At 47.7% G+C, this 14783-nt stretch overlaps 2 protein-coding genes across 6 annotated transcripts in view; both read right to left on the bottom strand.

Annotated features, from left to right (window-relative positions):
• The window catches only part of pnpla6 (patatin-like phospholipase domain containing 6), a 61790-nt gene extending 60571 nt beyond the window's left edge, over positions 1–1219 (bottom strand). For 3 of the 5 annotated variants that reach the window (XM_039772461.1, XM_039772466.1, XM_039772465.1), the window contains exon 1: positions 1085–1219. The gene's annotated coding sequence lies outside the window, so the exon portion shown is untranslated. Of the gene's footprint in view, positions 1–712; positions 733–955; positions 1042–1084 lie in introns of those variants that run through there. The other 2 variants (XM_039772463.1, XM_039772464.1) reach the window with 2 other exon arrangements.
• Positions 1220–6898: 5679 nt separating this feature from the next.
• LOC120541403 (E3 ubiquitin-protein ligase TRIM11-like) lies at positions 6899–10302 on the bottom strand. Its single transcript, XM_039773006.1, has one exon. It carries the CDS (start codon positions 10300–10302, stop codon positions 8767–8769), a length of 1536 nt encoding a protein of 511 aa, XP_039628940.1. The 3' UTR covers positions 6899–8766.
• Positions 10303–14783: the final 4481 nt, after the last annotated feature.

Here is a 14783-nt window from a genome sequence, read left to right as displayed (position 1 = left end):
CCAGCAGAAACAGGCAGAGGTTGGGATGCCAGTCTACCACATGGCACACTCATACTGCTGACAACTGGGAGCACCTTATGCGTTTAGAGTATGGGAAGAAGCCAACAGAAAAAAAGCACACGTAAAAAAAGAAGGAAGCCCATTCAGGAGAGGCAGCAATGGTACGTGCTGTGCTCATAATTACAATACAGCAAGGCCAACATAACAGCGTTCTTAAACGGGATCAGTCCAAAGGGCTACGGGGAGCCACAGGCTAGTCTGGCTGTAGAACCAGCTGTAGAAAGGGCACTAATCCTGTGCAGAATTTACGTTTTTAGTATTATTATTATTTGTATACCCTGCTGTGGACGGTACATATGTACTCATTGTCATAATCAATTTTATTCAAACGGAGATGCACAAACCTGGCCACGATTCCAACCCCAAGTCGAGCCTGATGCCAGCAGCCTTAGTTAACTGTTCTTTTGCGTTCTTCCTTTTCTGCACGCATTTTTCTCTTTTTACCAATTTGGACCCTAAGATTCTGTCTGCAATAGCAACACGTTCCTGGCTAAAATGCGTTCAAATCTTCTACAATACAGAATGCGGCATGAAGGACTGGGACAGACTATTGTGCCGGGTACTACGACCCAGACTGAGCCCACGGTGAACAGATACATGACTGGCACACAAGCCCAACTACCTCCTGCCTCACTAGGACGGAGCACAGCACCTTTAAAGACGCGCATTCTGTCCTCCGGAGCCTCGGAGGGCTAGTCGACCGACCGCTCTCGAGGGGGATGGGATGCTCTCCCCTGTCAGCAGCGCCTCATTCGCCCGAGTAGCCAACCACCCGACTGAAGGTCGTGTTCATTCGCGAAGCCACCGGCGACGTCCTCAGCAGAAACCCGAGCGGCTCGGAAACACGCATCTGAATAACCGCCTAGCCACCCGACAGAGGGGAAAGCCGGCTCACCGGTGACCGCTGCTGCCGGGCCGACCGATGCCCTTCCCCGCTCATCCTGGGTCGCAGCGGTCAAAGTGAGTGTGCTCGCACAACTCTACCTTCCCTCCACGCAAGCCTTCCCACAGCATTAACTCTCACCTGGCCGTCCGCTCCTGACACCTCCTGTCAACAGTACGTACGCAGGAAACTCCCAATTGCTCTCCGCTAACTTACGAAGGAACACCATCTCCCAGCTACACCTGCCGCTGTGACGCACTCCCGCCTCGGCCAATTCGCGCTCGGGTCCTCCTCACAGCGCAGAAGGCGGGACGCCAGTTCGCGCAAACTCGCAATGGGGGCGCGTGCTTGGTGGAGAAGACGAGCGAATCACGTGACGCGAGACTCGGCTCTCGTCGTTTGGTTTCGGCAAGGCACCCGAACGGAGCGGAGCGGAGCGGAGGGGCCTGTCGCCTCAGCCGGGTCGCCGTTCGTGCAAGTGCTAAGAGTTGGCAGCGATCTGCATGATGGAAGTCACCATGATAAGGAAATGAGCTGGTGGAATGATGATGAAATATTCTCTGTCATAAAACAGAAATGATAACGAGGAAGAAAAAGAATACTGCATGAGAAATAAATTAAAACGCCAATGATAAATGGATTATAATCCATACATCCATTTTCCATCCCGCTGAATCCGAACACAGGGTCAAGGGGGTCTGCTGGAGCCAATCCCAGCCAACACTGGGCACAAGGCAGGAACCAATCCCACCGCAGGACACACACAAACACCAAGCACACACTAGGGACAATTTTAAAATCGCTAATCCACCTAACCTGCATGTCTTTGGACTGTGGGAGGAAACCCACGCAGACACGGGGAGAACTTGCAAACTCCAGGCAGGGAGGACCCGGGAATCGAACCTGGGTCTCCTAACTGCGAGGCAGAAGCTACCACTGCGCCACCGTGCTGCCCATGGATTATAATGAATACAGATAAAGATTTTTTAAAATGCTGATAGATTAAAAGTGACGTGGGGTTATCTGAGAGACTCCAGATATGCTAATGACAAATTAATCCAAATTAAATCAGGATGAGGTGTGATAACAACGAACTGCGTATCGGTTTTTGAAGAGGGCTCCATCGATGGATTCGGGTCAGCGCTGCTGGTTCTTAACACTTTCACAAGTTCTTTTGTTTTAATGAAAAACGGTTTGTTTGCGTTTAAACAAACAAACAAAAATCGTATCGATATTGAAACGTTTTGAATACCACAGCTATTTACTGAAGTCTTCAAATGAAGTGGCGCATGCAGTGATCGCAGATGGTGCCTGATGGACCCGAGTTGAGGTTCAGACCCCACGCAGCAGATGGATTCAGGTGTTAGTTGAGTGGGTATCAAACCTCACACTTCTCCAATGTGCTTATGACTTCTAGTGGAAAAGAAGCACATTTGGAATTTCACGATTCTCACACTGGCACAATGGGTGGTCTCAGGTTCAGTTTTGGGACCCCCTTTTGGCTACAGGCTCTTGTTCCAACCAGTTTCCCAATCGGTGAGTCGTTTATACCTTTAATTGATCTCTTTCTTGTCACTTTAATGCTCGTAAGAATTTCTTCAGAACGCTTTGAAATCACGTCAGTTTTTTTCTGTTTGATTCCACGCTCCCTGACCCACCAATACGAGAAAACCCCCACAGATGACAATACAGTCCAGCTCGTCTTGACAGGGGCGGGGCTAATGTGAAAATAATGAGGCTTAAAGTTCGTGACCTCTAAATCCCGGAGCGATCCCAGAAGCGACTTTCACAATCCTTAAAAATTGGGGTGTCTACTGTATGACAGTTTGTTTTTAATAATAATAATATTGCGTAATTCAAAACAAAAGTAAAGAATAAAAAGTTGACTAAAATCACATAAAGCCTAATTAAAAAAAGTTCACATTAAGGATGTTTCATACCAAACATTATAATAATAATAATAATAATACATAATTTAAAACACTATCATATGTGACAGCAATTCAAAGTTTTATGAAAATCATTTATCTAAGTATATTGAAAAAAGAAAGAATATTTCGTTGCTTGCGGTCTTTGTAAAGGACAACGTTTCGGTAACTTTTAATCACACAAATGCAATTATAATGAAATCACCGTTTTAGAGAAGATGTCATATGAGTTAACTGGTAGTGTATTTGATTATACAGGAAGGGTGCGTTTAACTCGCACACTTGACTTGGAAATAAAAGAACACGCGCGTGTGTAGATTAGGAAAAGGCATCTCCCGGGATCTGAACTGGGCAGCGAGCGTGCTGCCCGGCTTCTGCGGCGTCTGAATTGAACGTGCGTGGTTCCGGTTAGTTCCTGATGTACTCTAATTGCTTAAAGCCGGATAAGCGCATGTGTCTGACAGTCCCGCGCATAAAGGGTTCACATTACAGAACACGTTTCAACAAGAACTGGCCATTCGTCCCAAAGGAGATCACCCATCCTGTCTACCAGTTTCTCCAAAGCAGCACCCGTACACTTCAGGTGGTTTTCGGCCCTCAACTCTGAATTTTTGCGGGTGGCGCGCTATCCATCGGTTCCTGCTGTGTATGCGAAGCTTTCTGATGAGCTCTGGCCTCCCGCGCCCCCGCGGTGGAGTAAGCAGGTCTGGCAAATCGCTGAATACCGCAGCTGTTTTAAAGGGACGGGCTGCTCTTCCGCTCGTACTAACTACCCACCTCTGTTAACCCTTCATTCAGTCATTCTCCAACCCGCTATATTCTAACACAGGGTCACGGGGGTCTGCTGGAGCCAATCCCAGCCAACACAGGGTCACAGGCAGGAGCAAACCCCGGGCCAGCCCACCGCAGGGCGCGCACACACACACACACACACTTGGGACAATTTAGAATCACAGTTAGGAAGCGAACCCAGATCTCCTTACTGCGAGGCTGCAGCGCTACCACTGCGCCACCGTGCATCCCCATTATAGGGGTGCGTTTTGGAATAATATATATATATTTAAAACAGTTACTCATCATTTCCAGAACATGCCTAAATATCCACTCTTGAAATCTGTAGCAATAACAGCCAGCAAACCCTTCATTACTAAAGAAGCAAATACAAAAGTGAATAAATTAATAAATTTGCATGGAGTACGGACACCTTGAGGAAGAAAGCATACAGCGCCCTCTGACGATCAAACTTTGAATAGCGCAACGGAAGCACATTCTCAGACCGGTTAATCGGGGTTCCTCCTCCTCACGGATACAGAAAGTACGGCGGCACTCTCACGTGGAGGGCGAATTTACCCACAACACAGTGCCTGTCTGGTGCCATGATTAGTGACATAAAGGTGCTATATAATGCAGGGATAGACAGAAGTGAAAGGCACTATCAAACAGCTTTATTGGGTCAATGTTGCCCCGTTTGCAGCGTACAGTGAAATTCTTAATTGCCCGTGTTAAGTAACATTCAACATGTCGCCGTTCTCCGGGTTATGACTGGTGATGAAGAGATGTAAAAGGTGTTATATTATATAGACACATATGTGAAAGGCGCTATAAAATGGTTTTAGAGTTTCAGTATTGTCTGGCTTACAGAGTACAGTGAAATTCTTATTTACATAAGCTAATCAATATGGTAATGCGTCATCACTCTGTCACCAGTCAAAGAGACAGATTGATACAAAATTCATTCAAGTGCTTGTCCGTGTTCTCTGTGCTCATGACAATTATGACCCTCTTTTGGAGTACCTTTCACACATGTCTGTCTCTCTTGCTCGCTCTATTACATAACACCTTTAATATCTAAGCATCATGGAGAATCTCTCTGTATTTGGTACACTGGACAATAAAGCACCTTAATAAAAGGATATGTCTGTGTGTCTGTCTGGTTGCTATGTCTCCGTTATTCCAGAAGATGGCCCGTCACAAAACGCTTTGCAATTGTCATTCCATTTGCAGGAATACTTTTTATTACTTCAAATATTTGGGATATGTCATCTGTTGGAACAATACATTCAATGGATTTTATTACTACATATATTGAATTACATTCCAACAGGTGGTGCACTGCAAACGATAAGCTGAGATCAAACTTCATCACACCCACACCTTAGGTAGTACAGCCAGTGACCCAATACTGTAATCTTTCACATCCATCTATCAATGAGTATTCTATACACTGGATAGCAATGACCCTACAAATAGCTGAGAATGAATAATCCATTTCAGACTACAAATCTTTCAGATGATCTCATCAGAACAGAAATATCTGCAGAGTAAGAATGACCTGATGTGCCAGAATAAAAACTCTAACTCGCCATCCCATTAAATAAATTCTGTTACTGGTAATAACTGGCTTCTAACTAAGCCACTGTGTTGGAACAAAAACCCACAGCCACTGCTGCCCTCCAAGACCAAACCTGAGGACTTTCAATGGAGGAGAAGTGCATTGAGGAAGGATGTATTTGAGCGCCCTCTAAGGACCATAGCATGTATAGCATGAAACCCAATTAACCCAATGGCAGAGAAAGTGAAACTTCCAGGTCTTCTTTTCCTCCTTGCCGAATGTTGACAGGCTTCCTTATTTTTCACACAAATCAAAGTCTCAACAGCGTTCAGGGCACAGGGGACAGGAAGGATTACTCAAGTGAGCAGAGTTAGCGGACAGAGAAAGCCACCAGCCGTCTCTGACGATCTTGATGACTGACACTCGCTCCCAAAATCCAAAGCAATGAAATCAAGCCTGTTCCATTTTTATTTGCACCATGTAAGCCACATTCTCAAGTGAACAGAACTGTCTGCAAATGTCAGCTAATTTGTCGATATTCCCACATCCTGAAGCCAATCGCCTCTCTGGGAGGACTCGATGGCTCCAGCCGGTCATCAACTGGGCTGATTTACATTTGATCCACTGCTTCTGGAGGATTCCACGGCTTAGAAGAGCACATCACAGTAAACAGTCCACTTGAAGCCATGCCGGAGACCTCCTAGTGAGGGTCTGCCTCTAACCACCCAGTCTGAACTTGTGAAACCAATAATGGAAGGAAGCACTGCCAGCTTTGTGTTTGCAGGGTCTCTCTCGCCCAGGGGGGTTTAGTTACAGGTGCAGCTCTGCTGAAACTAAATGGGCCATTTAGGCAGGAGACAGTGGGGGTCACACATCAGGTGGCTGTTAATAACCTGAACTCGCTGTCTTCTAACAGATTGTCCTTCACGGGCCGGTTGGCCTGCATTGGCTCCACATCCCCAGATGTCCACGTTTCGTGACGCTGTGCTCACTCATTTCACTAACTGAGGCTGGTCTTTTGGAAGACAGCGACGCCGCCATGTCACTCCCACCTTCTGCGCTGGGCCGCCTGACTTCTCACCCCTTCTGTCGTTACTTGGTGCTAGTGTGTGTGCGTGTGTGTGTGTGTGTATGTGTGTGCGTCTTCGGTTTTCACTCTTCTTTATTTTTTGTCTTCAGACCAGCAGAGTGAAGAAAGAGCTCAACCTCCATGTTGTTCATTTTGTTTTGAAGCCTACAGCCTTTCATTGCCGGATGTGCCCACCACCCTCTGAACGTGCACAGATATTGAATAGATCGATAGAAAGGCACTATATAAAATATAAATAGGTAGCAAAGGAAATATGTAAAAGATAGAGAAATACACAGAGAGGAAAAGCACCATCAAATAATCAGCAAAACACAATAGCTAGACAGACAGGTGAAAGGCGCTATACAATAGTTAGCTAGCGACTGATTGATAGATAGATGGAGGACTGGAACTATTCCGTTTATAAACAGATTTTGAAGACACTATATAAAAGCTAGCGAGACTTTAAAGGCACTATACAGTATAATAAGAATAGGTCACCTGATAGGTCATATATGGGAAAGGCATAACAAAACAGGAACAAGGAAATAAATAAAAATGACATAACACAATGGGGACAATAAATAAAAGATAGCTTTATTTTAAAGGCATATATACAGATTTGTGTAAAACAATTACAATTGAGTACTTAATTATAGCATTACCCCTTATTACACAGTAATTACAAGGTAATAACACCTAATTAGTGTCTAATTACACATGGCAAGTACAGCGTATTAGGAACAGCTAATCTAAAGTGATTCCATCGATTTTTAAAGGCACTGCATAACACACTGATCAATAGGAAAGGCGCTATACAACAAATAAACACCTAGACACAATACAGAGCATTTAAAGGCACTATATAGGACTATATTACTATATTTCACTGACAGACTGGAACCTTATAAAACACATGGACAGGTATGAATGGCACTATATAATATATACGTTAAGGAACCTCATAAAGCTGACGGATACTTTTGGAAGTCACAACATGACAGATGTGCTGATTTTGATGTCTTTATATCCAAACTAGGCAGACTTGAAAGGCGCTATATAACAGATCCATAGTTAGGTGAAAGGCACTCAATAATAAACAGATGCAACCCATTTTAATATCTTTCTACAGGTGCCCTGGCCTGCTACATGTTGACACTACCGTTATGGCACAGCTGGCATCTTGTTGTGTGGCATGCGCATATCAGACTTTAACACTGACAGTCCAGTAAAGGGCACTGTGGTGGGCTTAATGGGACACACACACACATAAACGAGCCCCATTGTGCTCACGGCGTTCAGCCAAGCAAACAACTTGCTAAGCACACAAGTCAAAGCTATGGCACAGCTGGCACCATATTCTGCACAGTGGCATTCTTACGAGATTCCATTCCCTTTTGACCAAACATAAAACTGCACCATACTCTGTTTATAAGATGACAGGAATGGAATGATGGTGAGTGTTTAGCAAAATATTAGCACTTGGGGTGTGATGGCACCCTGGTTAAATATTTAAGATGCTACCCCTTGGGCACAGATAGCATTCTTAGCTGATTATATGAGACACTTCTAATATGGCAGTCTGTTTAACATGACGGTCAGACTGGCACATTCAGCTTTCTGGTGGCATATTCCAGTCACTGACACCTGTGACTGGGGGTGCAAAGCCCCCGGTATCATTTGGATTTTTAGATGGTATGTGAAAGCAGACATGTATATTTACCAGGGCAGGTCTCAGTAGGAACCCCAAGAGATGACATGTCACATACACTTGGGGATATTTTATTTATGACCATCTCATCTTCTCAATCTGCTTCTCCTTGTGAGGGTCAGGGTCGCAGAGGGCCATGCGGGTTCAGCCCAGACTTTCCCTGTTCCCAGCTCCAGTTTCAGCTCTTCCAGAAGAATTCCCAGCCAGTGGAGACCAACCAAAGGTGCTAACCAGACAGACCAGTTGCCCCCCTCCCCACCAACTGGTCGTAGCCGCCTCTCGCAGGCTCTGGAGGGTGACTCCACTCACCCAGTGACTTCCAAAGTTCAGTCCGTGAGCTCACCGAGTATCCCAGTGCGGCCACTCTAATCTACTAGGTCTGGTGGCAGGGTTGTAGTCTTTGTCCAGTGCTGCCCCTAGTGACCACAGCCTGTACTGCAGCTTTGACCGTAGCACTGTGGCGTCAGGAGGCGGGTTAAGGCTGCCCCAGTCTTGTGGGTGACCTATGACCTATGATCCATTAATTCCTGTGTAGCATCAGTCCTTAAGGTGTCACATGACACCGCTCACCACTCTAGCAATTATGGGAGGCATGGCCAACACACAGGGCAGCCCAACAGCTACTGAATCTTGTGCAAGCATTCATCACCGGAGGGCATTTCCACATGTGAATTCTTTCTGCCGGTCTTCTGCGGGCACCGATGTTTGGCACACTGGTGCCTGTTCTCCCTGAAACTTGGCAGCAGGTTCTGACGGGTAGCGAATCTCAAGAAGCCCCTCACTTCATAGAAGTCTGATACTGGCATGGTCCAAATAGAAGCCGGGGTGCACCGGGCCACATATTCTGATGTTGAACACATGCAGCAGCTGCCCATCCTTCTCCCACTGCCCAGCCTCGCCACCAATTTCATAGAAGGAGATGGTCTTGCGCTCACATTCCAGACGCACCCTCAGCTTGAAGGGTGCTGTCATGGCTTGACTCGGGGCATGGCACGAGTAGCGTGTACTGCCCTGGAAAGCCTGCAGTTGTCGACCATCCCAGCGCAGCACCCAGGATATGCATGAGTCCACCCATGTGTTTCCAGGCCCCTTACAGGTGGCACCCACCTCCCATCTCTTGGTGCCCATCAGCTCCACATCCCAAAAGTGGCTGCCTGTGGTGAATCCCTGGGTGCACAGTACCTGTGGCTGCAGTTTGAAGCGCTCCGGGCGCGGCGGGTGAGGCTGGCACTTTTCTGTCCACTCAGCGGCCTGCAAGTCCCTGGAAAGGAGGAGATTGCGGTGGGCAGTATTGACATCCAGGGTGAGCTGGGCTGGCTGGAGGTGATTCGGTTCTGCTCTAGGGTTTCGCTCCAAAGTCGGGGATGCTGGTACCATCTGCACCAAGATGTGCTGCTTGTGCCCGGTGCTGCTGCAGCTGGTGATGCTCTGGCCCAGACGTCTCATAAAACTGGTCACCTCCTTGCCCGTCTGGCTGATGGCACCCCTGTCCAGTTCCCTCCGGTGCACCGTGCAGGGGTTAACACGCACATCGGCTGCCAACAGCTGCTCCAAAGCCGTCTGGAGTGCCCCCATGACAGTGGGTGCGTCCTCATCAAGCGTGAGAGTGGCAGCTGAGACCGCTTTCTGGAGGGCTTTGCTCACCGCCCGCTGCTTCCCCACCAGGTCCTGCACGCGCTCCTCCAGCCTGGCTACCTCCAGACGCTCCTCTCTGTCGATGGCAGCCAGCACACTCTTCTCTTCCTCTGCCACCAAGTTCCTGATGTCGGTGAAGAGCCCCAGCACTTGCGCCCGCAGTCGGCTCCTGTCCGCTTGCAGCTTGGCCTGTGCTTCCTGCAGCCAGTCCAGCGAGCTGCTCAGTGCCGCCAGCGACCGTCTCAGCCTGGCCGTTTCTTCCTGCAGGGCGGCTTTCCTTCTCGCCAGGGCCTCGTCCAGGAGCTGCAGGCCAGGACCCGCTTTATGGCCGCCCTCCATCAAGCACGACTCACAGAGACAGCAGCTCTTCTGTCGACTGTAGTATTTCCAGGGCTGGCCATGGTGTGGGCAGCCATCTGAGCAATGATGTGGGGTCCGGTTAGCCCGGTAGCGCTCGATGATACTGGACAGCTTCAGGTTCCTCTGAGGGGCAGGCCGCTCCTGGTACTCAGCCCGGCACTCTGGGCAGGAGAAGCTTTTCCCATTGGTGTGGCTGTCCCACAGTCGGCTCAAGCACTCATAACAGAAGTTGTGCCCACAGCCCAGCAGCACCGGCTCGTGGTACACGTCTAGGCAGATGGAGCACAGCAGCTCAGCCTCCAGGTCAGACAAAGTAGACGACATCTCTCGCCTCTGACTGCCTTCAGATCAGGAAGGAAAAGCAGAAGTTTGGCAAGGCCCCTTGATGAGCAAGTGTGACGTTGAGCCACAAGTGAGGCTGAGCCCGTCAAGAGTTGTCACCCTGGAACGGTCAACATGCAAATGTGAAGAACGCCTTCAAGTGATGAGTCACAATGAGGAGCTACCTAAATAAGAATGCCGTCAACACCACAAATCAGGAGTGCTGTCCGAACACTGACCCCCTGAATGGGGTCCACTTGAGCAAGAACACCCTTAAATTCCTGTGACCCTTCACCCAGTGAGCAGCTGCTGCAGACCTCCAGATGACACAAACAAGGATTAACCACTCAAGTCTTCCTGAATCACATTTAGACCACCTTTTTGGGGTCACTTCATACTCTGTTGTTCGCTTGCAGTTCCTTTTCTGTTGGCCACACTCGCTCACTGGGCATAAACCTTCAAAGTGCCCAAAGTCACCCAAAGTCTGAAGTGTGCAGGCCGAGCTTCACGAGCAGAACTGCACAGATAAGAGAGGCCACCACGTAGCAGCATTTCAGTACAATGAAGGAGATGTGGCCGGTGAGTGTGGGACCCCCCGAGGTTCTGGGCAGACAGACTTGTGTCCTCATTAATGTCCTCTCGGTATCCGGAAACTTCCTCAGCCTTCTTTAACTTGACTTGTACAGTCTGAGGAGAGCAGAGTGACCTCCTACCATGAAAACCATCATGCTGGGGCCCACTGATGGACCGGGAACACGTCACTGTTTTGGTGTATCACCCTGCTCTGTCACTTCAGAAAGGCTCGAGAACAGCTAGTTAATGCCAATGCCAAATTCACTGTGCCATCAGGGGACAGAATCCAGAAGAAGATGCCAGGCAAGAGAAGACCCTGAGGTTTGGGCACCTGAATCTGGGGTTTTTATACTGAGGGCTGCGTTTAGGTTTACCACAATACACAAGGAAAATAAATCCACCATGTAGACCACCAGGCACTCAATAAACAAATATAGAGATTTGAAAGGCGCTATATAATAACAGGGACAGACAGATATGAAGAACATTATATAACAGACTGTATAACAGGCAGTATAGACAGATACCATACAAAGGTAGATGAATTGATTGTGAGTTTTGTCTGCTCTCCATTCAGATGCCAACATTCAAGGTGGCACCTTAATCAGTCACTCTCTATTTTCTACAGCACCTTTCACTGTCTGTACCATTCCCAAGGGCAGAACAGGTTCCAGGGCTGGCAGTGCCCACACCCTGCCAGTTGCTTGGAGTGGGTAAACAGTTGCGTGCAGCTCATGGTTTTCCCAAAACTCTCTGCATTAAGCTCCTGTAAGCCCCTGTGGATTTTAGTATGGAGCGTTGGGCATGTTAATCTGCAGGGAAAGCTGCGAGGACAGGGCTTGTCAATAACAGCTCTGAGCGACTCCATTATCATACAAGAGGAGTCAATTAGCACTTCTAGCTCTCTGGTTCAGTTTAATTTATAGTGTGAATGAAAAGAAATGAAAGCAGACCAGCATGGGAGCACTGAGAAGCTGAGCACGCCATGCCAGTGCCAGTTACAGTCATGGGCACTCAGAGGGGCCAAGGGGCTTAAGGAAAGACGCAAGAAGCCACAAGACTGCAGATTTGACTTCCTCTTATTACTCAATGATGCCCTTAAAGAACAAACAACGGAAACTTAGGCAAGGCAAAGCCGCAAGAACCTATGGCGTTAAACCCAAAGATACTGAAAGAATGTGCCAGGCACCTGTGTGTAGTTTGTCAGCAGATCTCCGATACGACTCGGATCCTACAGAGGGTTCCAGCAGTATGGAAAACAGATTTTATGGTCCCAGTTCCCAAGATGGTGCTGCCAAAATTCTTGAATATCCATCAGATATGACCTCACACCCTATGAAGACCCTGGAAAGGCTAATATTGCCTCACTTGCAAACTCTGAACACAGCAACACTGGAGCCCCTTTGCCAATCAGGGCCACAGAGAGCTGGGCAATGTTGTCATCTTACTGCTGAATGAAGCCTACTGCCATCTGGACAAATCAGCATAACAGGGTGAGGATCTCGATTTTTGACTTCTCGAGTGCATTCAACACCATGCAGTACAAACTGCTGGGGGAGAAGCTCCAGCCAGTGTGGGTTTGTGTGGCTACCACAGTGTCCTGAATAATGACCTACCTAATGAGTAGACCACAGTTTGTATGGATCAAGAACTAACTCTGTATCAGACACGGTCATGAGAAGCGTAGGAGTTCCACTGGGCTGGCTACTGCTCGGTGTACACCAAACACCGCAGGCTTCAGAGACAATACTGACCCAGGTCATCAACGATGGCACAGCCACAGTGGAGGGCAAGAGACTGAATACAGGGCACTAATGAAGGACTTTATTGAATGGTGTAAATTTAAACCACCTGCAGCTCAAGATCAGTAAGACAAATGAGATAATCACAGATTTCAGAAGGGTCAAGCCCACTCTGCCCCCGGTTCTCATAGATGGTGAAGATGTGGAGGTGGCGAGGACATATAGATACCTCGACAGGCTTAAGTGGGGCACCGACATAGAGGCCATCTGTATACAAGAAGGGTCAGAGTCACCTCGATTTCCCAGGAAGGCTGAGGTCATTTGGTGTATTCAGGCCACTCTTAGATGATTTCTGTCAGGCTGCAGTGGCCAGGGCTGTCTTCTATGCAATAGTGTGCTGTGGAAATGGCATTAGTGCAGGTGATGCTGAAGACGAAACAAAATGAAAAAAGGGCTGCTTCAGTCGTAGGAGTCAGTGGAAGGGGTGGAACAGACGGTCACTCTGCAAGCTGTTTACTATCCTGGACAAGGAGTCTCACCTCCTGAAATCGGAGCACCTCCAATAACAGACTGAGACCACCGAGTTGCTCCAAGGAGCACCATGTGAAGCTGCTTCTCCCCTGAGCCATCAGGCTCTATAAGGAGTGTCCCCTTGGCCAAGGTGGACTTGTTTCCTGTTTACTGAATGGTACTGAGCTGGTCTAGCGGACATCATAACAGCCAATGATGCCATGCCAATGACTGGCACCCTGTAGTGTGAAATTGTAACTGATGAGTATTTGCAGTTCTAATCACTTTACACTTTGTTCATTTACATATAGATAATCATTGCTATGTGTACTGGTACCTCATTAGCATACTTAACATTTCTGGAATTCATCTTCTATGGATATTTGGGCCATTTTTTAAAATTGTGCCTGTGCTTTCCTTTAATATTCAATCTTAATGTTGTAATTCACACATCTTTCCAGTAGAGGCGCTACATACCACACAGATTGATAATGGAGTGGGTAGACGTGTACGGCGGGCCGGAGAAACTGAAACATTTGTGGAAATCCGGCCAGGGCCAAGCCGCCCCGCTCTGAGAAGGTGGACGCTGCTTTGTGTGCAGACCTCTTTTCTACTGGTATCGCCATCAAATTGTATTTCAGTGTCTTCAAGTCTCTGTGTCAATCTGCACCTGCCATTAGGCACTCCCTTATCTAATTGTACGTTTGGATGGATGACTTCATTCCTGAGAAGTTGATGGGCTCAGCTGCAGAGGCCGAGTGGTCATTACAAAGGAAGAGACCCGAGGTCAGTCATATGGCCTCATTGATTATTGATTTATACACCCCCCTCCAGCCTTCTGCCTCTTTGATGTCAGCCCCAGTGTCTGTGCATGTCCACCAGGAGACATATGGCCTTTGTATTGTGATACACGCCTATAAAGATCCCTTCATGGATCGTATCCAGATGTCTGTGTAGCATGAACCCTGGCTATCCCAGCCATCAGCAGTCCCCACTTATCCTTTTCCTTCTCTGGCCGCCACCGAGGACCGGAGGAGATCTCTCCACCCCGTTGCTAGGAAACAAGCCAAATGGTGTCTCCGAAAGCTGCCGGCATTGTTGCAGCACAAAGCTTGCATTGAGGTGTGTGTCGCATTCTTCAGCAGACTGGCATCAGACATTGATGCGTCATGACAGGACGTGCCCTGGCACAAAGGCCTTCACAGTCGGCTGGCAATACTTGCCATAGCTAGTCCCTCCACCCCTTACCTGCAGTGACCCTAAAAATGTCAGGATGCTCCATTAGGTGACACATGAAGGAAAATGTCACACTCTGTCTATGTCTCTTCATTTTCACAAGTATTGTAAGAACACACAAACATTATTTGAAACAGCTTTCTCCATTACAAAGACAGAGGCAGTCATAGCTTATCTGATGGCAAAGGGTTCAAGGTAGAGACCAATTTTCACTGGGCAAACTCATACACACACACACACGGATATTCATTCATAACTGGTCAATTTAAGGGAATTCATGTGAACACAGGGAGAATATGCTAAAAGCAACTCAACCAAGAAATGAACTTGGGTCCAAACACGGTGAGCCAGCTTTGTGACACTCGTTTTTAAAACTTGAATGACGTATACATTTCTGCAGCACTCTCGATACAACCCTCTTTC

The sequence above is a fragment of the Polypterus senegalus genome, chromosome 12 (genome assembly GCF_016835505.1).
Source record: "Polypterus senegalus isolate Bchr_013 chromosome 12, ASM1683550v1, whole genome shotgun sequence".
Taxonomy (NCBI): domain Eukaryota; kingdom Metazoa; phylum Chordata; class Cladistia; order Polypteriformes; family Polypteridae; genus Polypterus; species Polypterus senegalus.
Note: the sequence above shows the minus strand (reverse complement) of the source record. Positions and strands in the feature narration are given on the sequence as shown.